The sequence below is a fragment of the Tachypleus tridentatus genome, chromosome 7 (genome assembly GCF_004210375.1).
Source record: "Tachypleus tridentatus isolate NWPU-2018 chromosome 7, ASM421037v1, whole genome shotgun sequence".
In the NCBI taxonomy this organism is placed as follows: domain Eukaryota; kingdom Metazoa; phylum Arthropoda; class Merostomata; order Xiphosura; family Limulidae; genus Tachypleus; species Tachypleus tridentatus.
The window spans coordinates 149,630,667-149,645,499 of record NC_134831.1 but is presented as its reverse complement, the minus strand read 5'-3'; the positions used below and the strand labels follow the sequence as shown (position 1 = coordinate 149,645,499).

Here is a 14,833-nt window from a genome sequence, read left to right as displayed (position 1 = left end):
ACTATCTTCGCATGGCCGTTCCACATTTTAAACCGACAGACTGGTATACCGGGACGGTAGCTAGTCAACAGCACCCATTGCCAATTCTGTATCTCAGAATGGCTGGTATGGGTATTAACACTTTTATTGATAAGCAGAGAACAACGTTTCGATCTTCCTGAAGATGACATAGGAAGGTCGAAACGTTGTTCTTTGCTTATCAATAAAAGTGATAATACTCTTACCAGCCGTTCTGAGATACATTTTTATTTCAAGTGAGTTTCTCGTCATCAAGAATTACAATACATTGTCATTCTGCTGCTACCGTTTCTCTCCTTCTACACAGATGGCGGCACGGTCGAGGGTGAAAAATATATTGCGTAATATCCAGACTTTTTTTAGCAAATGTAATCATTGTATTTGCTATCTAATCAGTGCAGCAGTATGATGCAAACTGGTTCCTTTCCAGGATCAATGTAATTCTTTATTGATCTGGATCCAGCCAGTGGTCAACAAACTATAATGGATTATAGAAAGCTGATAACATGACCAAAACGTGAGTTTTTTTTACTAAAGTGTGTGAACATGAGAGCTCTGAATCAGCATAAGTACATGAGCAGTTGTAGCTCTGATTCACCTTCAGTCTGCTGTGGTAGATAACTGAATAAAATACAGTATTAATAAGATTATTGAATTTCAAGATTGAACTTAAACTTGAAAGTTCCAAAAACTAATTAAATTTAGAAGTGAATTTACATCAACTACGAGTATCAAACCCCGGTTTCTACTGTTATAAGCCATCAGACTCAACGTTAAAATACTGGGAGATTACAGTATAGTATTGTAGGTTTTCCTACAACAACAGATCCAATGCATAAGTCATTGCAATATGTCTGTGTGCTGTAGTTCATTCTAACCAACTTCAAGTATAGAGCAGTTGATATATGTGATAATATGCAGAGTTGTTAGTTATTACTAAACCAGACCTGAGTGATAATAATAATAACTTTGCTTGCGTCATACAAAACGTTTAAAGAATGATTAACCTCAACGGGGTTTTAAAGGTACAACGCCCTGTCCTTAACATGACTGCATTTTTTTTTCCTGTTAAGTATAACATTTAAATTTCAGTCCTAATAACAAAGAATCATCTGTTGTGATGGTGTCTAAAATGCAAATGCTATCTTAATGTTGTAATCTACATATTAAAAAAAATTAATGCGTTTGTTAATTAGAGAAAGCAGTAAGGTTTAATGGTACTTTTAAGTTAGAGAACACAAGGTTGTTCTAGACATAACGTTCCAATATACTAAACGTAGATTATATAGCGATATTTTGTGAAATATAAAGTTAGTTGAGACAAAAGACAGGTATTATACTAGTTTATGCAAGTAAATTCATTAATTGAAAAATGTTGTTTTGAATGAAGCACAAAGCTACACAATGGGCTATCTGTGCTCTGCCCACCATCGGTATCGAAACCCGGTTTTTAGCGCTGTAAGTCCACAGACTTACCACTGAGCCACTGGAGGGCAAATGAAAAATGTAAAAGTCTGTAAAGAAGCATTATAAAGGAAAACTGATTTATCTTTTTCTAAAGTCAACCAGGTAATTCTTAAAAAAACATAAAGAACCTATATTATAACTGACAGTACTCGCAATACAATTGCATTCAAAATTTTAAAAATGGGCTGAATGTATTATTCCCAGTTTCTTATATGTGAAAAAAGTACTTAAATATCCTCTATTTTATTTTGAGGTTAAGTACTACACTTCACAGTAAATCTACCCTTACAAAATTTCATAGTTCTAAAAGAAACAAACTTGCATAATTTTTACTTAAAAAATGCCCTGTTTTGTAATTTACAAGGACTTCTGTAAAAGTACTGTGAAGGTTTGTACTCTGTATCCAGTTTCTAACTTACATATTTATTTAAAATGCGACCAAATATACAGCGAGATTTTAAATATTTATCAACTAGAATGTTTACCGTTCTTCGTAATTTTACAGAAAACTCTTAGATCCTAACTTCTAACATAAAAGTCAACAATTTTAAGCTGGTATAGGATAACTTTGTTGTTTTTTTTTCTTCAGTACAAGTTGAAATATTTTGAAAGTATTTTTGTTGTGCACTTTATAACATAACTAAAAGTTTACTATAATTTTGGGTTTTCATCATCCCAAACGAAAATGTTCATTAATCAAAACAAAAAACAACGATAGACATTGTAAAAAACTACTAAACTCATTTGGTGTTCATGCGTGGTACAAAATAATGTACCGTGAATTAACAGACCGAAATATAAACTGTAAGGTAAGAAGTATAAAACAGAAAATAAACTATTATTTATTTAATTCATTATATCATCATATTTGAATAGTGTTAATGTCTGTAATAGAAATTTGTTACTCATCTTTTGTGTTCTGGAAAAAACAATTTCTTCGCTTACTGTTGAACTACTTGATAAATATAAACCATAATAATCCCATTTATATTCAAATTATATCATCATCATAAGTTGATTCAAGTTGTACAAGGTCAAAATGAAATAAGAAAACACAAAAGCTTTGTTAAAAATACGGGCATTTTTATACACATAATGATGTATTGTTTGGGATTAGAATTTTGTCTGTTAGGTATTAAACTATTAATGTTATTAAACTGGTGGATATATTGGCTAACATCTGAAAGCTCTTTTCATACATACACGCGATAAATTTATCTTTCACTTGGAGTTACAACCCAATATCATTATGATATGTAATATTCTCAAAAACTAGATGCATTTTACTATGTTTGTTTTCATGTAAATACTAATGAGCCAGATATTATTATGAAAACTTTACAAGATATAAACCTGCAGAACAATGAATGCTTAAATAGAAAGATTATTGTTCGGTATTTCAATGCAATTTGTCTTGGCAGTGGATTAGTTGCTGCAAACTCACCCAGATGGCAGGCCTGTATTTTTTTATTTATTGAAAACTGATATTCAGCACGAAGCTAAACAATGAGCTATTTGTGTTCTGCCCACCACGGGTATTGAAGTTCGGCTTCTAGCGTTGAAAAGTCTACAGATATATTAATGTGGCAATTTATAGGGCAGTGTATTACTAATACTGTGGCTGCATACTTATAAATTAGATACCTCAGTTGTATTTTAGTTACTGTTTGATATATCACGAAATTCATTAAAACTCAACTTCGCTGACAACACTGGTCAGTACAGAATTAAGTTGGCATTTCAGCAACGTGTTAAAGAACCGTATTGTAAAAAAAAATCATAAACGATGAGTTGTGTTTTCATTTACTTATCAAATAATAAACATTAATGAGCATTATGTAAAGTTTGTTACAAATTTAAAAAGAGACAAGCACTTCCACACATTTCAGGAAAATTATTACAATTAAGTTGGATTTTAAGTGGTTTTTACGAAATACGAATATCACAAACTTAAATAAGAAAACATTGGATGTACTAGATTAGAAGCTAATAATGTAAATTCTTGTGAACTCCGAACTCAAAATTACTGTGAGATTAGTATGTTAAATATGTTTGTCCCATGAGTAGTTTTACAAACTTACCATGGGCCACAAAAAAATTAATGTGTTTATAAATTTATGTATGCGTTTGTCATCCTATAGCTGCCATGGGTGATCTTATAAACTTAAACAGCATCGTCTTTAAACCTTCTTTTGTTCAGAAAAAATCAGATATTTTATTCTTATAAAATATCCCTTCCTTTATCCCACATATCATCCTTTTAATCTGTTCTGAACTCTGTCTAATAGGTCAATATCCTTTCTTGGATATGGCTCCCAAAACAGTGCGTAGTAATGATTTGTATGAAGTGGTAATTACCTCTTTCCACTTCTAAACAAGATATATGGGTAATGCAATTACAAACATTACTAGCACAGATAGGCTACAATTAGCAAATGTTATCAGTCCATCTTAGAATTGCTTTGAATGAGTAGATACATTTTCCTCTTCTTTAATGCTCTGGTGAGAGTATTCTTTACTCAGCTTCTTTAAAATATCCACTCAAGTAAGTTGTAACTAGTTAAGTGTAGAAGTTGCTTCTTTATTCTATTTTCTTTCCATCTGATTTACTAACTTTACAAACCTATGTAAAACATGTTTTGTTTCGAAGTCCTGAAATTGAATTTTACGGTATTATGTTTTGTTTTAGAATTCTAATACGTATTTTACAGAGTTCTTGTCATATATTTGCACGCTGTAAAGCATTACCTGATAAGAAACGGTTTAAGTTTCTTTATTTATGTTACTTTTGTAAAACTTGTAACTAAATTGCACAAAAGTGTTTTCAGAAACAGCCATAAGTTTACATATGAAAGGTTTTTATATAATGATACGTCATTTTCTATATAGTCTTTGTAGTTTTATAACATTTTACTTTTAGTAAAACCGAGCACTTGTAAGAAGGACCACCTTATCAAGCTGAGCGGCGTTACGGTAGTAGGGTAGAGTTACCAGACAATCATGGATGAAGTTGGGATGTCAGATTTGATTAAATTGTAATTAATTAAATTCTTAGGACTGTCTGCCGAGGCTACGTGTCGTAAACTTCTTATCATGCTGATAGGGTTGTTTTGTTTTTTTAATTTCGTACAAAGCTACATGAGGGCTATCTGCGCTAGCCGTTCCTAATTTAGCAGTGTAAGACTAGAGGAAAGGTAGCTAGTCATCACCACCCACTGCCAACTCTTTGGCTACTCTTCTACCAATGAATAGTAGGATTGACCGTAACATTATAATGCCCCCACAGCTGAAAGGGCGAGAATGTTTGGTGCGACGGGGATTCGAACCCGCTACCCTCAGATTACGAGTCGTACGCTTTAACCCACGTGGCCATTAGTTGTTAAATATTAACGTAAATCTTCATGTGTCATAGTTTGTAATTTTTATGTCACATTTTACAAAATCTTGGAAGTAAACATCTCCAGTGTAACATCTTAAAAGTAATTATGCTGCCACTAGATGGCAGTACAGCGCTAACACACATAGATATAAATAACGCTATTGGCAAGTCACTATAGTTTATTATTGAATTATTGAGAGGAATGTGCCAATGTTAAAGTTTGAACTGACAGAAAATGTAAAATGGCCGAGAGAGCCAGTTACTGCCTACGTAACGACCGGAAAGAATGAAGGTAACACAGTGCTATGTCATTAACTTACAAGTACCATAACAAAGAGTCGAAGGCGGAAGATGTTACATTCCACCACTAAGTAAAACTTTTTTCTGTAATATATGAAGTTGCAGTGGAAAACATCACCGTAGTAATTAATGATGGCGATATTGAACTGTCGTGGGTTGTGTATCTAACACCGCCCTTTATATTCCGGCACTCAGTTACACAACTACTTTCAAACATGTGGTCAGCTTCCGGTCAGTTACCTCTTTCTTTCTTTGTGAACCTGACGATGACCGAAGAAAGTCGAAACGTTGTTCGCTCCTCTACGTAAAATATTTTCTCAACCCAAACGAGCCGCTTTTATATATATATATCTGACCACTATGTTTACTCCACCGCGGCTGAATGTTTTAATCTATGCGCATGCGCTAATGTGTTTTAGATACACGTACGTATCTGCTCAGAAAAATCGAAGTTACATTTTGCGCGCAGTAAACAGTTACGTATGATTGAGAGTTTGGTTCTTTTTTTTTAAGAAATAAATTGTAAGTAGTAGCAAATTTAGGGCAAAAATCAGTAGATTAAATAGTCCATAACTTCGACAGCAGTTCTAAGCTTGTAGAAAGGAGTATAGTGGGCCATTATATCGACCAAAGTAAGTAGTTGTAGTACAATTAGCTTTCCATCGTATTTTTAGTCCAACTTCTCCTTGATGAATTTCAAAAGTATTTGCACAATAAATTTTAGCCGCGACATAATAGTTCGAAGAACGGATCTGAGGTTTTGGTTTTTTGTTTTTCAAGTACAAACTTTCATCTCGTAGTCCGTTACTTTTTATCGATTTTAGATCCAATTACAGTTTTGAATTCAGGAGGTTGAACCCTTTTAGTTGGTGTATTTAATCACGCCTATTGTATTATAGATTAATTTATTCAAATTCTGCCTGAAGGAATTTCAAGTGCCGCGGCTATTGAGGGTTCTCTCTACTTTTTTAGAATATATGTGCTTATTGAAGAACAATCCATGTGAATTTTACAAATGTTTAAGTTTATAGCATGAATACAAACCGGTTAAGACAATAATATATACGAAGTAGAAAAATTTTGCAACTAGAACGTTATTTGAATAAATAAGAAATGTAACATTTTTTCTTGGCTGAGGACCAATGGAATATGCTAAAAACCTTAAAGCTCGATTCACACAGAATCATGTATGTCTTTTTGGTGAGTCAGCCTCGCATGAGTAAATGTACAGCTGCAAATATAACCCTGCATGTGTTGAAATATGCAACGATTTCTGACAATTTATACTTCTACCGTTAACATGCTGTGCTGGTGCCAGACACACCATAAAACCACCAAGAAATCAGCAGCAGAAGGGGGTTGTAAACCATGGTGAGCAATAAAGGAATATTCACAAAACAAGTACACTTTCAAAAGCTATAGATAATGTTTCTCCGTAATAGTTTTGACATATTGTTAGAGCTAAATTCCTACTTCTGTTAGTTTAGCTTTATTGTTGCGGATTTGAATTTATTTTAGCCGCGGCATAGTGGCTCATAAAATGGCTCTGAGTTTTTTGTTAATTTTTTTTCAAGTAAAATCTTTTAGCTCGTAACTCCATCACCTCTTGACCGATTTGAGATATAAATACAGTTTGGACGCAGAAGGTTAAACTCTTTAGTGTTACATATTTGACCACGCCCATAGATTAATTTGCTTTAATCCTGCCTTAACCAAATTTCAATTTGAGGGTCGGCTGGTAAAGACCCAGATGGGTTCGAATCCCCATTGCATCAAACATGCTCGTCCTATCAGCCATTGGGGCGTTGTAATGTGAGGGTCAATCCCACTATTCGTTGGTAAAAGAGTAACCTAAGAGTCGGCGGTGGGTGGTGATGACTAGCTACCTTCCCTCTAGTCTTACACTGCTAAATTAGGATCGGCTAGCGCGGATAGTCCTCGTGTAGCTTTGCGCGAAATTCAAAAACAAGCAAACAAAGACCCAGATGAGTTAAATATTTGAATTGGGTATACGCGTGCCCCACACTACGTATTGCTGGCGCACAAAAATGTAACTAATAATAAGGGGAAAAGGTCATATACATTAACTTAATCTAATTCTGCTTAAAATAATTTCAAGTTCTGCGGCTATTAAAGATTCCTTCTTGTTAACGTAACGTATGTATACAGTTATAAATATCTTAAACAGCGATTGGAGAGATACATCATCGACTTTTTTTAAAATTTCAATAGAAAAAATGAATATTTTACCACATATCATACTTACAGAATAAATTAGAAGTGTTAAGATTGAAGCTCAAGTTGTCCAACCTTACGCCCCCTGGTGTTTTTATTAACCTTATAATTCTGGGTTTTACAGTTGTAAAAGAGAAACAAAATGATCTCATGAAACTTTTGTCAGTTATCGTTTTTCTTTTTTAATGTATTTTTTATTTCTTCGTCGTCACTTGTAAAAAAAACTGTAGTTTCCAGTTTTTAAATCCAATTTTTTTTCATATTATGTTAATTATGTATTATGTTTGTAAAATCCGTTTAATGGGATGGTAACAACGCAGTCGGATTGTCTTAACACTGAAACGTTACGAAAATACAAGCGCTAGTTTCATTGGAATGTAATTTAGTTAGCATAATAGACATTATAAGGTTAAAATTTTCAACAGTCTGCATCTATTTTACACCCCTGTGCAAATTAATTGAAACAAATGGTCATTTTACAATATTTTCAGCATGGCGCCAGTGTAGACTCGCTGGTCCCGCTGATTTTCTTTAATAGTCATTTTTTCACACAGACAGCGTCATTAGCTGTGTTTTGCAGTACGGTTGACCTATATTTGGGATATATGACGAAATTTTGAGGAATATTACGTCATTCGAAATTGCGTTAGAAGGGCAAGGAGACCAGTCACAAAACAACTTCTTACCAACTCAATGAAGAAAAAACGGTATCAATGTGGTCTGAAATACAAGAAATGGACGCAAGAACATTGGAGGAAGGTGTTATTCAGTGACGAGACTCATTTCTTTGTACAGGGTCCAAGAAGTCTGCATGTTCGCAGATCTCCAGGTGAGAAACTTCGAAAATCTTACATCAATCAGTTCGTAAGACATCCCTTGAGGAAGATGGTTTGGGGCTTTTTCAGCTACTTTGGCGTCGGAGGCTTAAATATCGTAGAAGGTATGATGCGAGGACCACAGTACATCGAAGTTTTGCAGAGAAGAGTCGTTCCAGAATTGAAAAAGAGATTTCCAGATGGATCTGGCATTTTTCAGCAAGATCTGGCTCCGTGCCACACATCGAAACTTGTGAAGAATTTTATGACTACAACGCGAATAAAGGTGCTGGACTGGCCTGGAAACTCTCCGGACTTAAATCCTATTAAAAATCTTTGGGTGATTTGTAAAGAAAGACTTCGGGGAAAAGACTGTACTACAAAAGATAAGCTAATTGAAGTGTGGTACCGCAATCCAAAAAAGATAGCAATCAACTCATGGACTTGAAGCCAAAGTGAATTAATGATCTTTTGAAAAATAATTTGTGAGTAATTTTTGGATTCTCAGAAAGAAAACACAAAAAATTGAAAAACTCGTAATTTTCCGTCTTGTTTCAATTAATTTGCACAAGGGTGTATTTTGTATTTGGAGCTGAGTGTCTTTCGGTTTTTTGCCCTCAAGATACACAACAGAAACAGTTCACAAGAATTTGTAAATCTAGTACAAATACGAGAACTAATTTGATTCCTGAACTAAAATAAACATTTGTTATTTTCCAGTAACTGTATTTGGTTGTGTTTTTTTTTTTACATTTCTAAATATATTTTGATTGCATTACCAATTTTTTGTAAGAACTAGTACTTATGATAATTGGACTGTACACACTTCAAAGAAAGTACAGGAAAACTAAATTCAAGATCACATTGATTGTTAACTATCAGTAGAAAAATTAATATTGAACAAGTTGCGCCGAATATCAGAAGAATGGTAAGGGTAGGGTTTGTTTGTTTGTTTGTTTTGGAATTTCGCACAAAGCTACTCGAGGGCTATCTGTGCTAGCCGTCCCTAATTTAGCAGTGTAAGACTAGAGGGAAGGCAGCTAGTCATCACCACCCACCGCCAACTCTTGGGCTACTCTTTTACCAACGAAAAGTGGGATTGACCGTAACATTATAACGCCCCCACGGCTGGGAGGGCGAGTATGTTTGGCGCGACTCGGGCGCGAACCCGCGACCCTCAGATTACAAAGTACACGCCTTAACGCGCTAGGGGTAAGGGTAGGGAGAAATATCGGTGTAGAAACAAAAATTCACATAAACTATTAGTGTATATGCTAATGTGTAGAACCTACAAAGTTGACTGAATTTGAAATTATCTTTGTTTTCATGTCATACAACATTGAAAACCTTTACTTAGCCTAAAAACATTGTTTGTGTTCACCTGTTTCATTTCTAAACACAGTTAGGCCTAAAATTTTATTGTCAGATGAACTTTGATTTTTTAAAGAAACGCCTAACAACTTTTTCTCAAGAAAGAAATTAAAATGTATTTAAATAACAAATTACTCATTGTCATAATAAACTGTTTTATGATCCTTTATCATGATTTCCTGTCCCCCGATTGGACAGCAATAAGTCTTCGGATTTACAACGCTAAAATAAGGGGTTCGATTCCTCTCGGTGGACACAGCAGATACCACAATGTGGCTTTACTATATGAAAACACATAAAAATTCATGAATCCCAGTTGATGATGTTATAAGCTAAAAATGTCGAAAGGTATTTTCAAACATGTTGGTCCCCCGGTGTGACAACGACAAGTCTATAGACTTACAACGTTAATATTTGGGGATCGATTCTCCGCGGTGGGCACGTCGGATAACTGAATGTGACTTTGTTCTAAAACAAACAACAAATCAAACATGCTGTTCTTCAATTGTTCACAATTAAAATACAAAGTATCAGGTGCCTTCCATAACTAGAATATAAAGTACCTGGTTTCTTCCCTAAATGCCCCCCTCTAATACGGTATGTCTCCGGATTTGCAACGCTAAATTCAGGGGTTCGATTCCTCGCGGTGGGCTCAGCAGATAGCCTATGTAACTTTACTATGAGAAAAACACACACATATTCTTCCATTACATTGAGCTGGATGTTACTTTAACAAAACTCAGAACGATTCAGTAAATACTTAAGTTCGTGTTGTACTGTTCATATCCTAGTGTTAGTTTATAATTTCACTGTAAATTGTGTTCGTTTTCTTGGATTTTTTTTCGTGATTATTTGTTTCTTTGCCTGTTGGTAGTCACTCCCCAGTGGCACAGCGGTATGTATATGGATTTAAGCTCGCTGGATACTAGTTTTAGTGTAGCTTTGGGATTAACTACAACCAAACAAAGAAAAAGCTTTTTTTGTAATCTAACGGCATTAAATTTATCTATACATGATGTTAAAGTAGCACCTTGGCCAAACTTCTTACAGTAAAATGAGTTTTATTAACTTGTCATACATCTTGGTTGTTATCATACCCTTGTTATGAACTGAAATTTAAGAGATGAATAATAAGAAAAACTGTAATCATGATTTGCTTTCACGTTTAGTTTATGTTACATTTAACGAAAAACTTCGACTGTAATTATATGGCTTGTTGTTAAATGTGTATGCAGACGAGCATGAGAAAGTAATTGTCGTGTGTTATATTCGTCTTAATAATTTTGTAGAAAAACTGAAGAAATCAAACATGGAAAAGTCTCATTCCTCGATAGCTGAAGAACACGATGAGGCTGCGAAAATACCACTTGTAGATGTCAATGAAGATCGAAATTCCACCGGTAAGCAATATATTGAAAGAAAGGAGAACATGAATGAACACTGTTTCAGTTACTTCAAGATATTGTTGTCTATTGTACTATTCAGTCAATGCAAAGTTTTACAATGGAAAATTTTCGTTATAAGTTACTAATACAATCCCTTAGTGTAAACTGTGAATGGTAAGATGCTGGCGATTGGCTGCCTTGTGTCGGGTCAATAACGCAAAATTAGGAATGGCGGCTGATAGCTTTAGTAATTTTGCCATAAATACAAATTCAAGTGACTGCCTGCTATGTTAATGCTTAACAACACCTATGTTTAAGTACGTTAAGCTTACAAAATTTGATTGAAATACAATCTATCATGCAACAACATTGCTATTAACAAATATATTTTTTTTCACAACATTATATTTTTAGTGATAAGATAAAAATTATTATTATGTTCTTCAATGTACACCAACTCCCATACTTGGTACACTAATACAAGTGATACTTAAATTATTTTTTTTAATTTAGCTGCAGGGTAAGCTGAGTGTTTTATTATTATTATTTGCTTTATCTTATTCATGTGTTGTTTTTTCCAGATTCTTTGGCTGTAATTTCCAGTTTTTTCACAGTTGATCGGCACCACTTTTGCTGTATTAACTGTAAGTGAGTGTGTATTTTGGAATAACCTTACATTCAAATTATAAAAGGAATTATTTTATTTGTAGCTTGTTGGTAGCTTAATCCTTTGAAAAGCTGTTTAGTGCATTTTGTGCAAAGCTGCACATTGGCCTATCTGCCTGGTACCCACTGTGGGTATCAAACACAGGTTTTTAATTTTATAAGCTGTAAAGCTTACTGCTGAGCTACTAGATATGACAGTAGTCAGCCATACCAATCAAAACAATTGTGGAAACAGTGATTTAAAATGGGTGTCAAATATAAACATTAAATGAAAAATATCTGCATCACAGTACAATAACATATCAATAGTTATTGTGATTGGCTGTCATTAAACCAATTCGACAATGCCACATAAGCATATAGTGTCCAAAAATTAATAATAACTACTGATCAGAGTAATCTATGTACTTAGAGCGAAACCCAAAATCTACCTGGTTTTAGGAGAGCTAATTTAATACATTTTTCCTTACGTTTCTCTTTGTACAAATAATGTGATGCAATGTTATGCCAGTTGTTAGTTCTAAACAAGTATTTTAAGCAGTACTAGTATTCCAATTATAATGCCTCACAGTATAAAAATGTCACATGATTAGTGTGCATACATGGTTAAAGTTATTCCATCTGACTGATTGAGTGGAAACTTCACGTTTTGAAATTAAAGTGGGTATGTGAAGCTAGTAGAATTGAGAATAGAAACATTTGAAATGGAGAACTCAGACTTTTCAAAAATTATGTTATTTATTATATGTTCTGTACATGATAATTTAGTGTATATATATAGAGAGAGAGAGATTGTCAATTCCAAAGCTCTGATTGAATATGAACACCATAACAGTGCAATAAACATTAGTGACTTTACTGGGTGTATAGGTGTTCAAAAACCATTGCTTACAGAGATAACCAAAGCAAAAGACCGAAATGGACATCAAATTTCAAACAATGGGATTAACAAGGCTAGGCGAGGCTGCTTTTCATAGGTGTACTTAAATTAAAATTGCTTGGAAGCAATCAAGAAACATGGTATAATGGTCAACGTAACTTCTGCAGCATTGCATCTCGGCCACTGGTGCTCAAGATCTACACAAAATTAATGTCACCTTGACTGTTTAGAGGTGCAAGTTAATTTTTAAGCTTCATGGCATTTCCTATTAGGCACAGATTCTTCTTCCATTAAAACACTGTTATGATATAAAAGGCTGTTTACTGTAGATATTATTAATTTATTTATTTTGACAAAAGGAACATATGGTTACTGGAAGAGCAGTATATGACTGTGGTAACTCACTTTATAATTGTAAGTGAATTATACACGAAGTACTAGTGCGATAGAAATAGAGAAAAGTTGTTCGACTTGTAAACTGAATTTCCAAAGCAATTGATTAAACCTAAGCGTACGTTTGACAACAAGAAGAGAATTATATATAAAGTTTATAATATGCCTATCAGCTCTACAGGGTAAATAATTTGTTGTACATATGTTTAACTAGTTCTAATATATTATTTTAAAGACAAGTTGACACATCCATATACTTATTCACTACATATATACAAACTAAAAAGTATGTCTCTGACAGATACTGATCCCATGCATGCAGAAATATTGTGTAATGATGCCTGAAAGCAGAAAGAGGAAGACAGAGTATTTACAATTATGGCTTGTTTAGGTAAAGTCCTGATATAAGACTATCAGATTTACTTGGAAACTAAAATGTAAAATAGCAACCTAATAAATTAACTTAATTGTGGATAGTAATACAGAATATTTTGGAACAGTATTTCGTAATCATACATTGATAAGCTTGTTGTGTCATAAAAGCAGGATGTGCCGTTCTGTTTAAAGCACATATTAAAGACAAGTGCATTGTATTTTCTATATCAAGTGTTTTATTAGCGACGAGCCCATAATTTATTTGCAGTTAGTCATTGTTTATGACTCCATTGAGTGTATCACTTATGCATTTCTGTAATTATTTTTAAAGTTTGTATATTGTTTGAAAAAAAAAAAAACATTGTACATAAAATTCAATGTTGTCAGTGTTTCACTGAAAATGTTTGAAATAAACAAAGACATAATGAAAGTTGTACACCCTCGTTATAATCGTGCTTAATATAATATTTTATGGTTAGTTTGGTGTTTGTTGAATTTCGCGCAAAACTACTCGAGGGCTATTTGCGCCAGCCGTCCCCAATTTAGCTGTGTAAGACCAGAGGGAAAGCAGTTAGTCATCACCACCCACCGCCAACTCTTGGACTACTGTTTTAACCAACGCATAGTAGGATTGCCGTTACATTATAACGCCCTCATGGCTGAAAAGGCGAGCATGTTTGGTGCGACGGGGATGCGAACCCGCGACCCTCAGAACGCCTTAACCCACCTGGCCATGCCGGGCTTAAATATAATGAAATATCTCAAACTAGTATTATAAATAAAAGAGACTTTAAAACATGAAAGATAAATTTATATAAAAGAGGTAACAAATTTATTTGAAAATTTTAAATAAAGGAATTAGTTTTATTCATGCGCCCAACCTTATACTCTCATCTCTGTAAAATGTTTGAGGCTGTCCTATTTCTTGACTTTCGTATCTGCTCAAAGTTACGATGTTGTTAGATTAAGACAAAACAAGAAATTCGCGTTAAGTCAGAAAGCACGTGTAATGACTACCTCAGATATGAAGTTTTAAATTATTTCGTCTCTTTTTTGTTTTTCATTTTACTTAAGCCTTTTTATGTTTAAGCTATTGGTAACTGCATTACTGCTAAAAACTACACTAATTTGACAGACGTTGCGTGTTTTATTCTTTGTTTAGTGTAGTCGCTGTTATGCGAGTAGAAAATTTTCAATTAAAAATCGTAATAAAAACTTAAGATAAGAATCATATAGATGTCTTTATTTGAATATTTTTAACATTATTAGTTCTCGATGTGGCCAAGTAGTTAGCGTGACAGACTGAAACCGTAGGATTTACAAATCACATCCCCTTGCCACGAAAACTTGTTGGGCTATGTTCTTTGCGATTGTGAGTTCATTGTAAGATTGAGAGTCAAATGCCATTGTTCGATTAGAGTACTGTAGTCCAAGAATTGACAGTTAGCGTTGTTCACTACATGTCTTCCCTTTAGTCTTTCAATTCAAAATTACGGACTGCTAGCTCTATGTGTAATATTGCGCGAATGTCTGAAGCCCAAAAGCTTTG

The 14,833-nt window shown here is 34.0% G+C and overlaps 1 protein-coding gene across 1 annotated transcript in view; it reads left to right on the top strand.

Annotated features, from left to right (window-relative positions):
* The first annotated feature begins 6,445 nt into the window (after nucleotides 1-6,445).
* LOC143256890 (trafficking protein particle complex subunit 14-like) overlaps nucleotides 6,446-14,833 on the top strand; it is a 31,199-nt gene continuing 22,811 nt past the window's right edge. Inside the window, exons 1-3 of the mRNA XM_076514709.1 lie at nucleotides 6,446-6,535; nucleotides 10,875-10,985; nucleotides 11,552-11,614. Of these exons, the coding sequence (XP_076370824.1) occupies nucleotides 10,895-10,985; nucleotides 11,552-11,614 (154 nt within the window). The 5' untranslated portion in view covers nucleotides 6,446-6,535; nucleotides 10,875-10,894. The remainder of the gene's footprint in view (nucleotides 6,536-10,874; nucleotides 10,986-11,551; nucleotides 11,615-14,833) is intronic.